Source organism: Phyllobates terribilis, unplaced genomic scaffold (assembly GCF_046119375.1).
Source record: "Phyllobates terribilis strain yellow unplaced genomic scaffold, ASM4611937v1 Scaffold_3__8_contigs__length_932513732, whole genome shotgun sequence".
Classification (NCBI taxonomy): Eukaryota; Metazoa; Chordata; class Amphibia; order Anura; family Dendrobatidae; genus Phyllobates; species Phyllobates terribilis.
The window spans coordinates 523,397,822-523,419,744 of NW_027362763.1; the positions used below are offsets into that span (position 1 = coordinate 523,397,822).

General features: G+C 45.2%; 1 protein-coding gene across 4 annotated transcripts in view; it reads right to left on the minus strand.

The window, feature by feature from the left end:
• MOXD1 (monooxygenase DBH like 1) overlaps window positions 1-21,923 on the minus strand; it is a 443,141-nt gene that overhangs the window by 65,232 nt on the left and 355,986 nt on the right. For 3 of the 4 annotated variants that reach the window (XM_073673215.1, XM_073673216.1, XM_073673218.1), the window contains exons 8-9: window positions 5,749-5,940; window positions 5,082-5,141 (exon numbers count right to left, since the gene is read on the minus strand). In XM_073673215.1, the coding sequence (XP_073529316.1) occupies window positions 5,082-5,141; window positions 5,749-5,940 (252 nt within the window). The remainder of the gene's footprint in view (window positions 1-5,081; window positions 5,142-5,748; window positions 5,941-21,923) is intronic. The other variant, XM_073673217.1, reaches the window with a different exon arrangement.

Below are 21,923 nucleotides of genomic sequence, written 5' to 3' on the forward strand. Positions count from 1 at the left end.
TTGCAGCTCATAGCCAAAAGGACGATCCACCAAACAGCAATGGAGAACATGATAGTGCTTTCCAGCTCTTTCCAATAGAGCTTGTAAGTATTACAGAACTATGTCTAGGTGGGATCACTGGAGTGCGCTGTGTAGCTCACAATCCCGGCCAATTTCAAAGGCACAGTGCATGTAAGGAAAATCTGCATTATATGACAGTACTGAGAGAGCAGTGTCATGATACTGTTGGCTCGAACTGTCAGTTATTCAGGAGCACCAACCCCCAGCAATCAAGAAGTCAGGTTGCTGGGGAAAGGTGAGCTCTGGAAATAAGAGGAACCAAACCATTTAACCCATGGAAGATGCAACCTTTTTTTGTTTTTGGACTTTTTTTCATCCCTTCTTCCAAGAACCATAACTTTTTAAATTTTCATTCTAGATAACTATATAAGGGCCTTTGTGTTATCACTTTTTTCTGAGATTCAAAACTTTTCAACATTGAGGGAGGTGTATGAGGGCTTGTTTTTTGTATCATGACTGGATTCTTTTACTGAAACCATGCTTGCATTTTATTACAGTATTTTGGTGTTTTAGGTTTTTTCTTTACTTTACTTAGCTTACTGGTTATTTAGTTTGCTATTTTGATAGATTAGACTTTTAAAAATGTTGCAATACCTAATACAGTGGTGGCCAAAAGTATTGGCACCCCTGCAATTCTGTCAGATAATACTCAGTTTCTTCCTGAAAATGATTGCAATCAAAAATTCTTTGGAATTATTATCTTCATTTAATTTGTCTACAATGAAAAAACACAAAAAGAATTGTCCTAAAGCCAAATTGGATATAATTCCACACCAAACCTAAAAAAGGGGGTGGACAAAAGTATTGCCACTGTTTGAAAAATCATGTAATGCTTCTCTAATTTGTGTAATTAACAGCACCTGTAACTTACCTGTGGCACCTAACAAGTGTTGGCAATAACTAAATCACACTTGCAGCCAGTTAACATGGATTAAAGTTGACTCAACCTCTGTCCTGTGTCCTTGTGTGTACCACATTGAGCATGGAGAAAAGAAAGAAGACCAAAGAACTGTCTGAGGACTTGAGAAACCAAATTGTGAGGAAGCAATAGCAATCTCAAGGCTACAAGTCCATCTCCAAAGACCTGAATGTTCCTGTGTCTTCCGTGCGCAGTGTCATCAAGAAGTTTAAAGCCCATGGCACTGTGGCTAACCTCCCTAGATGTGGATGGAAAAAAAAAATTGACGAGAGATTTCAACGCAAGGTTGTGCAGATGGTGGATAAAGAACCTCGACTAACATCCAAACAAGTTCAAGCTGCCCTGCAGTCCGTGGGTACAACAGTGTCAACCCGTACTATCAGTCGGCGTCTGAAGGAAAAGGGACTGTATGGTAGGATACCCAGGAAGACCCAACTTCTTACCCCGAGACATGAAAAAGCCAGGCTGGAGTTTGCCAAAACTTACCTGAGAAAGCCTAAAACTTTTTGGAAGAATGTTCTCTGGTCAGATGAAACAAAAGTAGAGCTTTTTGGGAAAAAGCGTCAACATAGAGTGTACAGGAAAAAAAAAGAGGCATTCAAAGAAAAGAACACGGTCCCTACAGTCAAACATGGCGGAGGTTCCCTGAAGTTTTAGGGTTGCTTTGCTGCCTCTGGCACTGGGCTGCTTGACCGTGTGCATGGCATTATGAAGTCTGAAGACTACCAACAAATTTTGCAGCATAATGTAGGGCCCAGTGTGAGAAAGCTGGGTCTCCCTCAGAGGTCATGGGTCTTCCAGCAGGACAATGACCCAAAACACACTTCCAAAAGCACTATAAAATGGTTTGAGAGAAAGCACTGGAGACTTCTAAGGTGGCCAGCAATGAGTCCAGACCTGAATCCCATAGAACACCTGTGGAGAGATCTCAAAATGGCAGTTTGGAGAAGGCACCCTTCAAATATCAGGGACCTAGAGCAGTTTGCCAAAGAAGAATGGTCTACAATTCCAGCAGAGCATTGTAAGAAACTCATTGATGGTTACCGGAAGCGGTTGTTCGCATTTATTTTGGCTAAAGGTTGTGCAACCAAGCATTAGGCTGAGGGTGCCAATACTTTTGTCTGGCCCATTTTTAGAGTTTTGTGTGAAATGATCAATGATTAGATTTTTGCTTCATTCTCTTTTGTGCTTTTTCCTTGCAAGCAAATTAAATGAAGATAATAATACCAAAGAATTTGTGATTGCAATCATTTTCAGGAAGAAACTGAGTATTATCTGACAGAATTGCAGGGGTGCCAATACTTTTGGCCACCACTGTATGTTGTTTTTATATATGAATTTTCAAAATATAAAGAGGAATGATTTATACTTTTATTTTTTTATACATATATTAAACATTTTAAACTACGTTTTACAAATTTTTAGGGGATTTAAATTTGTGATTGTTTGATAGCTTGTACGAATATACTGCAATCCTTTATTATTGAAGTATATAATAAAAAAAATTAATGCCCAAGTATTGTGCTTCATAGGAAAAACACAATGAATTGTGATGAGAAAAGAAGTGTGCTATAAAGAATTGGGATCACTGAATAAAATACAATATGAATTTATTAAATAAGACAAACTGTGACATGACATGACTAAAAACATTTAGGGTATGTGCACACAGTCTGTATTAGCAGCGCTTTGAACACAGTATACTTTACTTTACTGCATGCAGGTGAATCCGCATGTGTTCATTGAACCATGCTGATTCACTGCATCTTATCCATTACAGTAATATCATTTCTCTTCCGGAGACTAGTGTCTCCGCAAGAGAAATTGACATGGTGTGGTCTGTAAAGACGAACCACATATCTGTGTCCGCAGGTGATCCGCAGGAGCACGGAGACTCATAGTGGGCATGGGATTTCTACAAATCCCATCCATTATGCAGTAACATCTGGCAGCTGCGGATTGCATGATTCCATTCCTGACCGGTGCACATCCAAGTGAATTACAACTTCAAAAACAAAGCAGAGATAAGGTAGCACTCACCAAGTCTTCTTAAAAAATCCGTCCTTTATTGTTATATGCGGGACATATCAGAGTGCGGTATCGGACTGAGACCCGGGAGGGTGTGCGGGGGAGAGGAGAAAAGGACGACGGCAGTTTCGCTGCCTTCCGGCGCTTCAACAGGTCCAAGGACCATTGGGCACGCTGATATGTCCCGCATATAACAATAAAGGATGGATTTTTTAAGAAGACTTGGTGAGTGCTACCTTTATCTCTGCTCTGTTTTTGAAGTAATAAAACACTCCTTCAGTGTCCACTACAGGTTGTACCGCTGTAAGGGTGTGACAGGGGCCACTCATGCGCTTCATGCCTCCTTAATAAAATGGAGTATGCTCTCCTTTAGTAATGTGGATATTGTTATAGACCAAACATACAGAGGGCCAAAATGAAAAAATTGGACAAAGTCGCTGGCCAACCAGTATACAGTATAATGGACCCCACAAAGTCCTCCATACAGAATAATGGGCCCCACATAGTCCTCCATACAGAATAATGGGCCCACATAGTCCTCCATACAGAATAATGGGGCCCACATAGTCCTCCATACAGAATAATGGGCCCCACATAGCCTTTCCTACAGAATAATGGTCCCACATAGGGGTGGTGGATATGGTGTCGTGGGCCAAATAAAACCACCCTGTGGGGCAGATTTGGCCCACGGGCCAGAGTTTGACGTGTATGCTTTAGACTGTATATATATTTTGATGTAAGGTTTTATGATTATTAACGCTATGAATGATTTAAATGTATTTTACTGACATTGATATGTTCTAGTATTACATTGTATTACACGATTAGATAGGGACAGTGTAAGAAGAAGAAGTAAACATACTGGTTATAGGGAGTTCAGTGCATACTGTTAGAGGGTAGTGACTGTAGTTAAGTGGTGAAGGGTGAAGTTTGCCCAGCAACTAAAGGAGAGTTGGTGATTGGTCTAGCTCCAGTGTGGGAGGGGCTTACTTAATGTGTTTAGGGGATTTCCCAGTTGGGAGGGGCGTAGTCGAGATAAAAAACAGTTGACAGTTAGATGTGTGTAACAGGAAGAAGTGGGGAGGCCATCTTGGTGGCAGTTGGAAGTTACTAGAGAGAAAGAGAGGAAAGGATGATTAGGCCAAGAGGCCGGACACATACGGAAAGCACGAGATAGTGAGATACAGCATGCACACGGTTGCCAATTCATTCAGCGGTATCTCCTGGAAAATTGGGGGACCTATGGCCTGAACCAGGTATGGACAAGGGTACCTCTTTCATTGCCCAAAAAGGGGAGTCGGACGGGATACCGACACAGAAGAATGGGCCTTGAGGCATGGGAGCTGTAGAGCCAGAAAGAGCATCTCAGGAGCCAGAAGGGAGAGCTCAGGCTGACAAAATGAACACATGCTGTACTGTAACCGCCATGGAGACTGTGAACTTGTTGAGTAAAGTTAATATGTTAAAATGGACACGGTGTCTGTCATTTAATGTGGGGAGGCATCTGGATCGAGAACCATGGTACCCGTCAAGATTTCCAGCGCTGTTGCAGTGAGTATGATGCATTTCACCCACACCACACAACAAACAGGACTTTATCTTTTATTTGTGGGTGCAAGGGTGTGGGTGGAGGATGACAGCCCCTCGCCATGACTTCCTCCCTGCGCTCCTCACACCGCAATATCCTTATAATGAGGTATAAGCATAAACCTATATTGTACTGTATATAATGTATACAAAGTAGGCACTGTATACAAAGTAGAGCTGAACAAATTAAATAAGGGGACTGAAATTTATGATTATTTGATAGCTTGTACAAATATACTGCAATCCTTTATTATTGCAGTATGTAATAAAAAAAATGAATGCGCAAGTGTTGAGCGTCATAAGAAAACAAGATGGCGAGCGATGGACAGGCTAGATCCTAGATTTGTCCTCAGCCTGTTTTCTGATTAGTGCTGTTAAGTTTAATGCAAGTCTTTCGCTTTGGCTATTTCCCAATATATGGAATCAAGGATAAATAGGGGGTAAAGATCAAAGAAGATAGAGAATGAAGTATACCATATTTTCTTACCCATGTCATAGTGGATCTGCCTTTTGTGTTGTACTGACATTCAGTAATTAAATGATCACCCTGGAGAAAACATTAAAAAAAAATTGTCGGGGTTAAGTTATAATGGATATAATGGATTGTCCAAAAGGACATTTTTGTAAAATGGTCAGAATGGTTTAATAAAAATAAAGAAGTAACAATCAAAGTCTCCACTGGTCTTTACTTCCTGTTATCATCTCAAAATAGCCTGAAACACCCCCTCAAACAATCACGGATTAAGACAGTTCACCTCCCGTTTCCCATCTGAATGCTGGCACTGACAGAGACGTAAAAAAAACTGCTGCTGTCACTCAAATATATGGGGGATGAGCATGTTTCTAATGAATAAGTCAGGATATATTAATTACTGATAAATAAAAATTCAAACTTACAGAGAATGCTGCAGGAGTGAATAGTGTTATTTGAACAGTGGTATATCTAAAACACTAAAAATCTGAACCAAATTCAAATAACCATAAAATCTTCATTGATTCTGGATTTTCAGAACCAAAGAAGCCAAATGTGTTCTGGTGAAATGGTAAAGGTAAACAGTACAGATGGTAAAATGTGCCAGTGGTGTAGCAGTTTGAATGTTACCAAAGAAGTTAATGCCCACAGCATGTGCAGGCTAGAAGACAAGAACACTTACAGGCAGAATGATTCGTTCTTCTTCTAGATACTGGAACTCTTGGAAATTGAAGTCAAACTCATTATCATAGGCAAGTAATTTTTGCTCTTCTCCTTTCCTGAAATGTCGTGCACGTAGAACTTGGCCAGCTTGATGAGCATGAAGAAGAACCGCAAATATGTGGATTCCATCTGGTTGTTCATGATTCAGAGCCTGCAATTATAGATGCATTATATCATCTTCTATTATTATATCATAATATCATGCGATAAGTACATTTATTCAATTTCTACAACAAAGAGCTCACTTAGATGCCGGTGAGGCAAAGACGGAACAAGACACAATTGTTTAAAGTCTTATAATGACAGATACTCCAAATATTTGAGTGACATTTCTCATTGAAAGAACACATCCCTTATTGTTAGGGCAAGACTTAATTTCAACTCCTTGATCTCACATCTGGTCTGCTTGGGGGAAACATCCTTGTTAGTCCACAAAAAAATCCTTTTCGCTTCAATGTTTAAAACATCCTACGATAAATAAACTGAGGATATTGCGGTGAGGGAAATTATACACAACACTTTACAATGATTCCTTTCATTATAGATTTCATTGATAGCCTTGTTTGATATTTGATTTGTATTTTAAAAGTGGTAAGGCCTCAGTACTTTTCAGATGCAAGGTACCATGAGATGGCTTAATAGATATTGGGGAAGGAGGAAACAGGACAAGACAAAAGTTATCTAGTAGTCCAGGACACCAAATAAGACAGATTGTGCCACAATGCATGTTTCACTCAAGCTTCCTCAGGGGGACTATGGTTGTTAATATTGGTTATGCAATGTTAATCAGGAAAAACTAAAGACGATACAAATATTCTGTTTGATTCTCAAGATAACCTCATTAACCCCTTCCTATGAGAGCCCATTTTCTGTATTGATTGTCATATGAGGGCTTGTTTTTTGCAGGTTGAGATCTAGTTTTGGCACTAATAATTCACTAATAGTTATTTTACAATACGGTGTACTGAAAAATGAGAATGAAATGGTGAAAAAATATGCAATTCCGCTTTTACAGTATTCATTTTACAGTAAAAATGACATGACAACATAATTCTTCGAGTTAGTACACTTTGAGTGATATGAACCTAGAATAGGTATTAACTTGTGTAGATTTTTTTAAATTTTAAAAATACAGGGCAGCTTGGGGCTCTGGCAGGAGAAGAGACAGCTTCATTGTGACACAGGTTAGGAGTTTACTGGGCACCCCTGCTCTGCCTTTTTCTTGTCTGGGGGGGTGACCAAATACAATGACAGAATTAGACCCCCATCACACGTCAGTGTTTATGGTATGTGTGGTATCATTTTTCACACGTACCGGAGACACTTACACACCTCACACCGACTATAAACTATGGGACTGCGCACATGTCCATTTGTTCACACGGATCGTGTGTCTGGTGACCCACACGTAGACATGTTAATTTTTTCTGGCAGCCCAAATGTCAATGCGTCCCATACATGTGTACACGGATGACAAAAAATGTGATATCTGTGTGCCATCCATGTGACATGTACCAGAATAAATTGCAGAATAGAAATGACAGATGTTTAGATGTTAAAGTAGTGCAGATAGATAAATAAGATAGATAGATGCATAGATATGAGGTGGATAGATAGCTATATATCTGTGAGATATAATTACTGCCTTGCATATGTAGTTTACTATACATGTATTATCCTAACAAATAAGTAAATGAAAAAAATGAAGTGGGGTACCCCCTATTTTTGAAAACCAGCAAAGGGAAAGCAAACAGCTGTGAGCTGATATTATCAGGCTGGGAAGGTCCATGGTTATTGGGCCCTTCCCAGCCTAAATATACCATCCCGTAGCCGCCCCAGAAGTGGCACATCACATGACATGCGCCAATTCTGGCACTTTGACTCGCTCCTCCTGATTGCCCTGGTTCATTGGCAATCGGGGTAATTGTAATTGGGGTTGATGTCAGCTGTGATATGTCAAAATTCACAGCTGGCGTGATGCCCTGATGTTAGTATTGGGGAAGAGTCTATCAGACGCCCACATCACTAACCCAGTAATAAAAAAAAACACACGCACACACAAAATACTGTATTTGAATAAACACTCTCCCACATTTTTCCTGATTCACCAATTTATTTAAAAAAAAAAAAAAACATGCAGGTCCGACATAGTCCTGGGAATCTGAAGTAGTCCACTGAATCCAACATAGTCCACAAATGGATACCTGAAAAACATAAAAAGAGAGAAATAAAAAGCTGTTTCTCATTCACCAGTTTATTAAAAAAAAATGTTCCCTCACAGGTCCAATGTAATCCAGCGCTCCCAAACCCGGCCCCGGCGACTGCGAATAGCTGTAACATTATTGCTGTTCACAGTCGCCAGGTACTGACTTCACCGCTCATCAGAGTCATCGGCTTATGCTGTTCTCTGCGGGACCCAGCGACTCTGAACAGCGGTGACGTTAGTAACGATAATGCTCATCAAAGTTGCCTAGTCAGGCTTCCCTCAGTGAGATCAGCGTGTGCTTGTATGAATGCATTATGCGATTCTGCTCCAGTGACGGAAACAATGATGGTACATTGTCCTTGTAGCAGGGATCCAGCAGGGAGGCCACCCAGCAATCAGCAGTTGTAACAATTTGGGCAGCTCTAGTGATGCCCGTGAGCGGTTTTGACTGTCACCCTACGTGAACACGGTTCCTCCTCATTTTCAAAAACTGTCCCCTGGCTGGATAGTAAAGCACCTGGCCGCTGTTGGTACATGCACCCACCCTCCAAGCCATGTGTGGGCGACAGGCCTGATAACGGTGTGAATCGTCCCTTTTCCTCCTGCTCCTCTTCGTCCTGTGTCACCACCTCATCCATCATCGCCTGAAGTGTTTGTTTCCAGCAGGCATAGAAGTGGTATAGTAATGCTCATGATGGCGTCATCAGAGCTGGTCATGTTGGTGGAGTATTCAAAGCAGCGCAACATGGCACACACATTCCGCATGGAGGCCCATTCATTGGTGGTGAAGTGGTGTTGTTCCACAGAGTGACTAACCCATGCGTGCTGCAGCTGAAACTTCACTATTGCCTGCTGTTGCTCACACAGTCTCTCCAGCATATGCAAAGTGGAGTTCCTCCTTGCTGGTATGCCGCATATGAGGCATTGAGCGAGAAGGCAGAAGTGATGCTGCAGTGCAGAAATCTAGCATCAGCAGGGTGAGAACGCTGAAAACATGCACACACTGTCCGCATGCTCAGCAGCAGCTCTGACATATGTGGCTAATTTTTAAGGAAGCTCTGCACCACCAAATTTACCCAGTGTGCAGTTAGGGAGATGTAACGTCCCTGGCCGTGATTACTGGTCCACGTATCAGTGGTTATATAGACCTTGCCACTGATGGCGTTGCACAGTGCACATCTGATTTGGTCCGCAACATGTGTGTGCAAGGTAGAGATGGCCCGCCTGGAAAAGTAGTGGTGGCGGGGAACAATGTACTGCAGGACAGCTACAGCCATCAATTTTTTAAAACTGTCCATCTTCAGCAGCCAGAATGGCAGCATTTCAAAAACCAGGAATTAGGAAATTCTGTTATTCAGGACACGACTCCTGGGTGTGTAGAGTGGTATTTCCTCTTTCTCTCGAGTGTTCGGGTGGTGGAGATCTGAACACTTCCATTGGACGGTGTGGAGATGCTCGGTGACACTGCGTGTGGTGATGGTGCTGTCACATCCTCTCTTTGCAGGGAGGCAGATGACCCTATTGATCATGAGAGGGAAAAAGAGATCAAGAAAGCAGAAGAGGAGGAAGCAGGAGGAGCCTCAGTTCTGTCATGATTTTTAAGATGTGTACTTCACTGCACCAAGCGCATGGAATTCAGATGCCTCGTCATGCAGGTGGTGCTCAAGTTCAGAAGATTTATACCTCGCTTCAGGCTCTGACCGCGCAAACCGTGTCTTGTCGTCAGCATATTGTCTGAAGAAATGCCAGGCCAGGAAGCTCCTTTGAGCTGGCTTTGGTTTGCTCTTTTCCTCAACGCAGTGGGCAGTAGCAGCCGAAGTGCTGGATAGAGATCAGCTGCTGTGCTTTTGCACCATGTTCCCTCTTTTGCTGTGCTGCTGGGGCAGCGTGACCATTTCTTCCTCCAAACTGCGCACGTCACTAGGATGGCCTTCGCTACATGTGGGGTCTAGGACCTCATCATCCCCCGTATTATCTTCCACCCACTCCTCACCCCTGCCCTTCTTGCTCTTCTGCACATTACAGAAAGACGCAGCAGTTGGCACCTGTGTTTCATCATCCTCTGAGATGTGCTGTGGTGGGCCACTGACCGTGTGCACTAGCCCTCCAATGGAATAATCAGCCAAACATAAGTGGTATGGCTTCAGTGCACTCAGTCTCTTACACTTGTGGGGCAGGGCCAGGGGCATGGGCCACGGAACCCCAGCCAGCAGAGTCATCAAAAATAGAAGAGACTGCTGCATGAGTTTGGTCTCAGAGTACCATGACTTTTTGCTCAGACTGCTTGGACGATTTGCAAAGGATTGAGGTAGAAGAAAAATGCTTATGGTCCTCATGTGCCAACTCTGTGTTTTCTGCAGGGGACTGGGTGGAAGACAATGTGAAGGAACTGGAGGCACTCTCAGTAGTGATGAGTGAACGTGCTCGCCACTGCTCGGTACTCGCCCGAGCATCACGGTGCTCGACAAGCTGGGCAAGTATTTCCGGGTTGCTCAGGAGGGAACTCGGGTCCCCGCACTGCATTTTTGGCGCTCTTTAGAGGGCCAATGAACATGCAGGGATTGCTTGCCATGCACTGCAATGCTGTAGCCATGTGGGCATTACAGTGATAGGCTGGCCGCACAGCGTCATCAGGTCATCAGCGGTTGACGCCGCTATGATCGTCACAGTCTACCCCGGAACCAGGTAGAATAGGGAGAGCTGCTGCTGAGTCAGGGATAGATTTGCTTGTTTATAGTTAGTATAGGTATTCCAAAACATATATATATATATATATATATATATATCCATCTGAATAACAGTCCTTCTGAGGACTAATCCAGCTGCATATATTCAGTGCTGATAGCAGGAGTTAGGCAGGCAGGCAGTGTATGTGGCAGACTGCAGTGCATGATACAGCACAAGACGGTCCATTGAGTGTTCTGTCTGCTGCCGTTCTTACATATATTTGTAGACATAGCCCCATATATCAGGGGCCAGGGCAAATTTTTTTTTTATCTTAATCCTGGTTATTTGCTTTCAGTTGACAGGCGGATGCGCCTATTAGATTTATTTATCAGTTATAATGCCTCCGGTGGCACTAAAAAACATCTCTGACAAAATGCTAGCGGCCAGGACCTCCAAGGTGTAGAAAGATAGTTCATGCCATGTGTCCAGCTTGCATCTTCCAAGACTTTTCCCTCCTTGTCAGAGTACTCCATGTATCAGAGGCTGGGCACTGGGAGGGTCTGAGAAAACTTTCCCAGACCTTTGACAGCGTTCTCTTGCCTCTGCCGCATCTGGTTTGTGTCTCCCTCGCTTGTACTCCTTGGTTGTCCAATGAACTGTCTGACTGTGACCTCTGCTGCCAGCGTTGACAGATGGGATTTTTTTTTTGTTATAATTCTTCAACAAGAGTTTAACTTAATATCTCCAAAAATAAACTCCTTCAGTTTCCTCCTTCTACTAACCTACCTATACCTGACTTTGCAATTTCCTTTAGGTGGTGCCACCATAACTCCCACTTGGCACACCTGCTATCTTGGAGTCATTTTTGACACACAACTTTTCTTTATTCAATGTAGAAAATCACTCACTCGCTCATTTCACCTGCACCTTAAAAACTTCTCCAGAAGTCGAACTTTTCTCACCTTTGATGCTGGCTGCAAAAACTCTTACTGTCGCTCTTATTCATTAGTGCAACTTTCTTCTTATCGGTCTCCCTTTAAACAAACTGTCTCCTCTTCCAATCCCTTCTGAATGCTGCAGCCAGGGTCGTATTTCTATGAAGCCGCTTCACCGATGCCTCTACCCTGTGCCAGTCATTGCACGGGTTAGGTTAAGCAATCACTACAGAATACAATACAAACTCATCTTTTTCACCCACCATGCTGTCCACAGCTCTGCACCGGCCTATATCTCTTCCCTCATTTCTGTCTATCACCCCTCCTGTGCCCTCCGTTCTGCAACTGATCTAAGACTGACATCCTCCTTAATCAGAACCTCACACCTCCGTCTCCAAGAATTCTCTTGTGCCGTGCCAGTTTTCTGTAATGTCCAAAATGAGCATCTCAGTAGACACATAAGCAGGATGGTGACGCTAATTAAAGCGTCATGGCCGCTCACCATCTTGGGGGAGTCCTCAAAGTTTTGGAGGAGGGCACAGAAGTCATAAATCCATGCCCACCCATCAACTCTTAAGTGCGGAGGCTGACCTGAATGCCTACGGACATGTTGAAGCTGGTACTCAACTACTGCTCTCTGCTGCTTAAAATCATTCCAAACATCTGCAACGTTGATTTCCAACGCAGTCACATCACACACCAGTCGATGAACTGGAAGCTGCAAATGCTGCTGAAGCCCTGCCAGGGCTGTAACTGACTTTCAGAAATGGGCACACATGCGGCGTACTTTCACAAGCCGCTTTGGTGAGTCCGTGTAGATTTTGAGAAACTGCAGAACCACTAAATTGAGCACATGGGTCAGGTATGGTACATGTGCGAGCTTGCCTAGCTTCAGAGCCGCCACCAGGTTTTCTGATACAGCTTTCATCAACTCTGCAACAGTGTGCGGTTTGTCGCCTAATCATATGACGCACCGTGGGGTACTCGGTAGCTGGGCCGGTCGATGCAGGGGATGTCACGGTGGCAGTGACTCGGTCCATGACCCCGGGCGGTCAATAAAAGGGGATTTATAGTTTTTATAGTTTAATGTTCGTGACGCCACCTGTGGTATGTGGCTATATGGGGCCGCCGCTGCGGTGCAGGTCCTCTGGAGCTGATGGTGACGCAGCAGAGTTGGTTCAGCTCTCCACAGGCAGAACTTAGCTCCAGGGCAGTGTAGATGGTGATGTTATAGATGTTGTTGTGCAGTGTAGTGCAGGGGATGGCACAGATGATAATTCCAGGACACAGTGGGGTGCAGTCTTCAAGGTTTACTCACAGTTGTTGAACTCCAGGTTACCAATACCAGGGTAACCTCCCACGTCATCCTGCGTTCACCAAGGAAGGGGTTCAGCAATCTCTCAAGTAACTGAGGAGTACTTAAACGGGACCCCGTTCTATGTGCCTTCCTCAGTCGTCTTCCTGCGCTGGCTCTCACCCTCCTGCCCTGTGCCTCACAATCAGTGTCCCAAGCCGGTAGCCTCGGATCTTGTCGGGCGACCTGCAGTCCCCTGGACCCTCTGTAGCCACCTTTTCGGCGATGTAATTGTGGTAGTGGGCAGCTGCACCATGCAAGTACAGCAGCCTCCGGTTTCTAGCTGAGCCTTGTAGTTCTCCACTAGTTTAGGGGCCAGTCCCCTCTGCGGCCTGATCCCTCTACATTCTTGCAGATTCGGGCGCACGGGTGGCATCCGCATTTCCCGTGCCCCTAGGATCCCTTCTGTTCCTCTTGGAGCCTTCCCTGCTCCCGTCCTCCCTCTCTCTTTCCTGGGCCTCTCAGGCTAGGCTCCACTCCTCTCAACTCCTGCTCCAAGCACTGGAGCCAGGAGTCTGGACCTCCTCCACTGCTCTCCTGAGCAGGACTGGCTGCTTCTAGATGGTTCCATTCCTTCTTATACTCCCACTGAAGTGCTCCCCTAAACTCCTTCCTCCACCCACACCCACTACATGGTTCCACCCTCCAGCTAGGGACCAGGGACTGTGCTCTCCCTTAGGAGCAATCTCACCCTTCCCTCTGAAGTGGAGTGTAATGGATGCAAGTGGGTGGGTCCCGGGCAGTACTCCATCTTTACCTGAGAGTGGGATACTACACCTCTGGGTGAGATGCATTACCTCTGTGGTGACTGAACCCACAGGGGCACCACACATACAGTCCTGCTTATTGTTATTGGCACACGCGAAATTTAAGTAAATAATTTGGAATATGTCCTGAGAAAATGAATCAAGTGATGGAGATGGAGGCTGAAGAGGAGGAGGAGGTGGTGATGCAGGAGCTGTAGAATGTAGGGGCAACCCAGATTGAGCCAGGGCCCGCAATCCTCTGCGTCGGGAGGACGTGTTCCATCCCAGGGTCCCACTGGGTCCCGGCTTCCACAATATTAACCCAGTGGAATGCGTCAGTGAGATGAACCGTCCCTGGCTACATTCACTTAGGTGGGTGGCCGGCTGCATACTTGCGCTTGCATTCCAAGTAACAGAAAACTAAGGACATGGATGGCCTCATCATCATCACAACCTGCAAGGTTTGCGCTATGAACTCTCCTGATGGAGAAGCCAGGGCCCACCGGAGGATTCTCTGGTTCTCTGGTAGGCCAGTCCAACCCTGCCAAGAAGCAGCCCTGGCTGAGAAAAGTGTAGAAGGTTCCCGGACACTCTATGACTGTTTTTTTTTTACTGTGGACTGGCTCCGTACCGTCCCTGGCCACATTCACTTGTCCACGTGTTTGTGGTTAGGTCCTTCCCACTTAGGTGCACTGGGGAGGGCACGGGTAATGTTTTGGGAACCACGCTAGTGGAAGGTGGAGATGATACCGGGAGAAATATTGGTGGCTGGGGAATAAGTATGTACACCCGGCCGCCGCCGCCATGAGGTTGCAGAAAGTGTCCGCCTCCACAAGCTTAAAAAGCAATATTTCAAGTGCAAGCAGTCCCGAAATATGGCAGTTTAGTATTGCGCCCTGTGGGTGGGTGGTTGGTTGTATACTTGCGCTTGCATTCCAAGGACTGTGGTATGTACAACTGAACGCTGACAAGGACATGGACGGTGATGGTTGCAAGTCTGCAACGACAGGTGCAGGGCAGGAGGAATCTTTGCATGCACCATGGACAGGGGATTGACGTGCATACTCAACAGCGGAAGAGGCAGTGGCGTCACACGCAGACACTGTTTCTGTACCTTGGTGTTCGGTCCAGCTAGTCGGGTGCTTTGCTGTCATGTGCCTGAGCATGCTGGTGGTGGTCAGGCTGGTAGTTTTGGTGCTCTTGCTGATGCTGGCCTGGCAAATGTTGCAAATGGCCTTTTTGGGGTTATCTAAGCAGTCTTTAAAAAAGAACCAACAAGGAAAAAAGAAAAAACAGGCAGTTTGGAAGGAGAGCCAATTAGCTAGGATGAGGCAAATAAGTGGGATTAAAAATTTTTATTTATTAATCACAACGCGTTTCGGCGGAAAAAAAACGCCTTCATCAGGTAGAGCTGCCTATTGCTTGGAGATTTTTTAGGACCTTGCCCTTTGTCTCTCCAGGACCTTGCTGATTCTTTGTCACATGACCGCTGGAGTCCAACCCTCCAGTGGTGTGAGCTGCCAGCACCATGCGATCGCTCCAGGACCTGTGTTGGTGCTGTGACACGGGACTGCCTGTCTACAGCCCTCCTGTGGCGTGCGAGCTGTCTCGTTGTCTCGTTCGAGGTTGTACAGGGGTGAACAACCTAGTAAGGTGAGCCCCACCAGTTGCTTTTAACCCCTTCACATCCAGGTTTCACCCATTTGCGCCCCTTTGTCCTTTCTTCTTTAAAAAAGAACCAGACTCGGGAAGACCTAACAGTTGTACTGGCAACTTCCTTCTTGTTGGTATTCTGGAGAGAAGTTGCCTGCCTTGTGTCTGGGCCACCACACGGCTTGTCCCTGCGTGTTGTGGTGCTATGCCTCCCTCCCCCTGTGTGCTGCTGTCCTTGCTCTACATGTCTCCTTGCCAGGTGGGGTCAGTGACTTCATCGTCCACCGCTTCGTCTTCCACTTCCGCACCCTGATCCTCCTCCTGACTTTCTGTCCATTGTGTCTCATCATTATCCACCTCTTGCAACAGTAATTCTCACCGTCACCGTCGGGTGACCATTGCTGCATAAATCGCTACATCCGATCTTCTGTTGCCCTACTCGAAGCTGGCAGGTCGAGAGGCCCAAATCTATTGATGGAAAAGTGAACAGCTCTTGGGGTAACCCTGGACTCTAATCTCTCCTTCAAACCACATATCCAAGCTCTTTCCACTTCCGAGCGGACCAAGCGAGAGGCCAGAATCTAAGTCTCCCGGTACTTACCTGCACACAACGTCCGATCCTCACAAGATCTCCTTCTCTACTCCCCTCTTATCTCCTCTTCCCACAATCGCATACCAGATTTCTCCCATGCATCCCCCCTTCTCTTGAACTCTCTGCATCACCATTTCTGACTCTCGCCTACTGTTGAAACCTTCAAGAAGCACCTGAAGGCCCACCTTTTGCGACATGCGTACAACCTGTAGTAACACTCTCTCCATTGTGCTGCACGACCAGCTGTATCCTCACCCATCCCTTGTAGACTGTGAGCCCTCACGGGAAGGGTCCTCTCCTCTACTCTCCTGTACCAGTCACTGTCACATTTTTGTTCAAGATTATTGCAATTGTTTTGCGACCCTTGTGACCCTTTTTCATATGTAAAGTGCCATAGAATAAATGGCAATAAAGTAATAATAATAATGTGGTCCAGACTCACAGCTACTGAGACTTGACCATGTGGAACACAGCGTGGTGGTGGTGGTGGTGGCAAACTGACTGGAAGCTTTATCTGCTATCCAACCAACAACCTTTTCACACTGCTCTGGCTTCAATAGTGGTGTTCCGCAGCCCCCTAGAAATTGGGACAGGAAGGTAGTTCGACATGACGTGGGTGTTTATTGTGCTCCCTCAGCAGGCACAGTTTCATCTTGCCCACGGCCTCGGTGCACTATCACCATCACCATAACGTCCACTTCCCCGTTCCCTGACACACACCATGCCCATTTTAAAGAGAGTTTAAAGAAGTTGTACACTACTTTTTATTACCCCCCCAATGTATTCCCCGGGGGCCCCTAAGACTTTTTGTAAATACCTTATGTTGCTGATAATGTCTGTGAGCGGCGCTATTGGCGGCCGCTCACAGGCATCACGTGACCCCGCGCTGATGTCATGACAAGTGAGGTATGACTCAGTGCTGGGGTCCCCGCAGTGGCTGCTGGATTGTGGGTGGGGTTACCCCCGGGTCACACCAAGCTTCCACCTCGCGATTTCCCAATGAATGGGGAGAGGTAGAGCGCGCGGTGAATGCCGGGTGTGATGCCGGGGGGTAACCCCACCCACAGCCTGGCATCCACCTGGAACATGGAAGACATTGACCCCCGGCTGCTGCCAGCACTTGTCGTGAGATCAGCGGATGTCAGAGCCGGTTGCAGCCGGGGGTCACGTGATGCCTGTGAGCGGCCAGTTACAGCGCCGCTCACAGGCATTATCTGCAACATAAGGTATTTACTAGTGATGAGCGAGCACTAAAATGCTCGGTTGCTCGAAGCTCGGGTCGAGCACATTGGAATACTCGGGTGCTCGGCCCGAGCAACGAGCCCAATGTAAGTCTATGGGAAACTCGAGCATTTTTCTGGCGTTCCCCCCCGGCGGTCTGCAGAAGGTCAAAAATTGCCCAAATTGATGGGAACAGTGCTCAAATAAACGTCAGGCAGGCAGAATATATAGGCAGACAGGCAGGCAGGGTTTATAGGAGGGTGCATGAAAAACATAACAAGGCACTTGGAGCACACTAGTGCCCTCCGATTTTCATGCACCCGTCTCTTTAAAAAAGCCGGTCGGCAATTCATCAGCGGCATTCACTGATACCCGACTATTTAGAACAGAAAGAATAGAGCATCACACATTGATTAGATAGATAGAAACATGTCAGTCACATATATAATAAGTACAGTGACAGTGTTGGTTACTGTACTTGTCATTTACTGTTAAAGGATTTATTAAAAAAAAATAATAGTGTTTTCATGCACCTGTCTCTTTAAAAAAGCCGGCCTGCAATTCATCATCGGTACCCGACAATTTAGAACAGAAAGAATAGAGTATCACACATAGATTAGATAGACAGAAACATGTCAGTCACATATATAATAAGTACAATGATAATGTTGGTTACTGTACTTGTCATTTAGTGTTAAAATAAAGGATTTATTAAAAAAAAAATGGCGTGGGGTTCCCCGTAATTTTAGTCTCTAGCGGAGGTTAAGCAGACAGCTGGGGCAGATGTTTGAAGCCTGGGAAGGGGGTAATACCCATGGAGCTTCCCAGGCTACTAATATCAGCCCCCAGCTAAATACCTAGCCTTTACTAGCTATTAAAATGGGGGACCTAAAAAAAATGACGTGGGGTCCCCCCCTATTTTAATAGCTACCAAAGGCTAGGCGGGGCCCAGGAAGGGTGCTATGAATATTGGCCCCCTCCCAGGCTAGAAACACCAGCCGTCAGCCGCCCCAATTCTGGCACTTAGCCTTGCTCTTCCCACTGCCCTGTAGCGGTGGCAGTGGGGTAATAGGGTTGGGGTTGATGTCAGCTTATAATGCCAGCTGACATCCAGCCCAGGTTAGTAATGGAGAGGCGTCTATAAGACACCCCCATTACTAACCCCATTGTCAAAGTTAAAAAAAAAACACAAACACCCAGAATAAAGTCCTTTAATTGAAATAAACACACAATTCTTTAATGTTCTAAATTAAACTCTACTTACCGTCATGCCCATTCCAGCTGAAGCCAGCGATCTCCTGCAATAAAAATAAAATAATAAACCAACCTCATCCTTACCTTTCCATGGTTCCCAGGACAGCTTCAGCTCTGCTACATCCAGATGACAGGCTGGAGCGCAGTCCCTAAATTATTATTATTTTATTATTTTTTAATTAATTTTTCCCAAAAATTTTGACGTGGGCTTCGCCATATTTTTGTATGCCAGCCAGGTACAGCAGGCAGGAACGGACTGCCCCCAACCACCAGCTGCCTATTTGTACCTGGCCGGACACAACAATATAGGGAAGCCCTTTTTTTTATTATTACATGAATTTCATGAAATAATAAAAAAAAAAAATACGTGGGGCTTCGCCCTATTTTTCTGTCCAGCCAGGTACAACTAGGCAGCTGGGGGCTGGAATCCGAAGCGCAGGGAGGCCCAAGCTTTCTGCCCCCCCACTGCAAATTGCAGTCTGCTGCCACCCCAGAAAATGGCGCGTTCATAGAAGCGCCATCTTCTGGCGCTGTACCCAACTCATCCAGGGCCCTGGTGCGGTGGCTCACAGGGTAATAAAGGGGTTAGGGCCAGCTTGGTATTATCAGCTGGCCCTAAGCCCGAAATTCATGGGGTCACGTCAATATTAGACAAGACTGCCATGAATTTCTAGTAAAATATTTAAAAAAAACACAACACCCAGAATAAAGTCCTTTAATTGAAATAAATACACATTCCTTTAATATTCTAAATTAAACTCTACTTACCGTCACGCCCATTTCAGCTGAAGCCAATGTCTTCTGCAATAATAGTAAAATAATAAACCAACCTCATCCTTACCTTTCCTTGGTTCCCAGGACAGCTTCAGCTCTGCTAAACTATTGTGCTGTATAGTGTTCACAAATTTCTCTTCCTGCCTAACTCCTGCTATCACCACTGAATATATGCAGCTGAATTAGTCCAAAGAAGGACTGTTAGTTCAGATGGATATATAGATATATGTTGTGGAATATCTATACTAACTAAACAAGCAAATCTCTCCCTCACTCAGCAGCAGATTTTCCTACTTTGCCTGTTTCTGTGGTAAACTGTGATGAGTATAGGGTCACCAGGTCTTATATATTCCTGATGACGCTATGTGGCCAGCCACTCACTGCAATGCCCACAACCAACATGGCTACGGCATTGCAGTGCGTGACAGACAATCCCTGCATGTTCATTGACTCTCTAAAGAGCACCAAACATGCGGGGAGGGGACCCAAGCTCCTGCTCGAGCATCCCTGAAATACTTGAGGAGCGCCGAGCATCTTGAGCAGTGAGATGCTCGGGTGAGTACCAAATAGTGGCGTGCACGCTCGCTCATCACCAATTACGTACAAACGAGATGAACAACAAAAAACTTTATTGTAGCAAAATTGTACACAATTATTATATATAAAAATGTATTGAACATTCATTCTGCAACTTTATTGGAAATTAATTTGTGCGTCTTTTCCTTTTCTCTTCAAAGCTTCTCTTGATACATTTTCTCTCGTAGAAGGCCTATTGATCTTCTCTATGAATCATTCAGCAGTAGTCCCCCATCATGTTCTCATTCGTCTACCTTGGTATCATCGTTCCATCTCCTTGACATCCGGATTATATCTTTATCCTTGCTCTTCGCTAACAGTACCAATGTTTTCAGGAAAGTACTGTAGTTCAAATGGGAATGTAAAAAATGTAAAAATTCATCAGACAACCCAACGCTTTGAAACGCTTCAGCAGGTTCTCCATGATTGACTTAAACTTTGAATCTTTGTTACTACTTAGAAATTTATTTATGACTTCTTTAAAAGAACCCCTAGCCCGTTTCTCAACAGATTTCATTTTTGCTTCGAACATCTCGTCCTTCATGAATTTATCCATACCCTTCAGTTTTGCTTTGGAGAGTCCCTGAAACTTGGTAAGCAAGTACTTAAAAGTCTCTCTTTTCGGTAGAGCTTTCACAAACTGCTTCATTAGTCCCAGCTTAATGTGGAGTGATGGAAGGAGAACTTTATTGGGATTAATTAAACTTTCTGCAACTATGTTCTGGAGTCCAGATGTTCTTGTTGACCAACTTTTTTGGCTCCAGTGATGAGCCCTATCCCGGCTGGCCCATTCACATAAAAAACATGGGTAGTTTGTGTAGCCGCCTTGCTGCCCAAGGAGCAAAGTGAGAACTGTCAGATCACCAACAGTGTTGAGCATTCCGATACTGAAATATCGGGTATCGACCGATATTCGCGGTATCGGAGTTCCGATACTGAGTTCCGATACTTTTAGAATATCGAATAACGGAATCGGAAGTTCCCATAATGCAATGAGCCAGTTTGATTTTATTCAGCCAATGAGGATCCTAAGAAGTGTGGGCACATCCTGTTAGGCATGTTAGGCTTGTTAACTAATGGCATGGCTGTGATTGGCTGCTGAAATGATGTCATGATGCACTATAAAAGCCGCCGCCGCCATTTTGGGTTCACTCTGCTGTGAATTCAGTTAGGGACAGGACGCTGCTGTTCTGAGTGACAGTGTTAGCTACCTATTTGCTTTATTGTGCTTTACCCAGGCTACTTTATAAAGCTTTCATTTGCCTTGCAGCACTAGTGCACAGTTCTCTGCACTGTTCACTGCTGTCTGCGAGGTCTCTGTGTGTGAGTGCAGCACATGCTGTAGTGTGTGCTGCAGCCACGTCCGGTTGTAGTCCGCTCAGCGTGCGTCACTGCCTCATACATTGTGCTTTTTTGCATTAGTGCTGCTCATATTTCCTGATTTCTCCTATTAGTGTGGTCCCATCCGTATCCAGATAGATTGCTTCCAAGCACACTATATAGGAGTAGATAGAGGAGCCTTTCTGCAGCCTTGTGCCCTGCAGCCCCAGCCAGATTAGTATTAGCCTATTTTTTGTAGCCTCATCTATTGCATTGTAGGTTACCTTCCTGCATTGTAATAGCTACAAAAAGTTTGTGATACTATCGGTTTTACATCTTTGGGCACATCCAGTGTCTTTTTGTGAAAAAAAGAACGAAAATAAAGTTCACCAAACACTCCACTTTACTGTTGTGTAGGCCACATAAGCTCATATTAAAGTCTAGTCCACACTTTATAAAATTAGTGTTTCTTATACCTGTTAGCAGCTGTTCAGGAATAAGGACACTAAGCCCTTAGTACTTTTCTGCCTATCTTTATCAGTCTACCAAGATGAAGAAGGCAGGGAGTAAGGCATGTGGTCGTGGTCGTGGGTGTGGGCGTGAAGTTTTTGCAGGGAGAGGACGTGGGGATTCTGTGCCTGCAGGGAGAGGACGTGGGGATTCTGTGCCTGCTGCGGGCACCAGTGACTCAGCATCCCCCAGTTTTACCAGGGAACAGTCCTTTATGCGCAGCTTTGTAGGAGCTCGCCATACCCCACTTTTGCCGGAGGACCAAATTGAAGCCGTTGCTGGATGGTTGGCAGCTAGCGCATCGACTTCAATTAGTTCCAGATCCT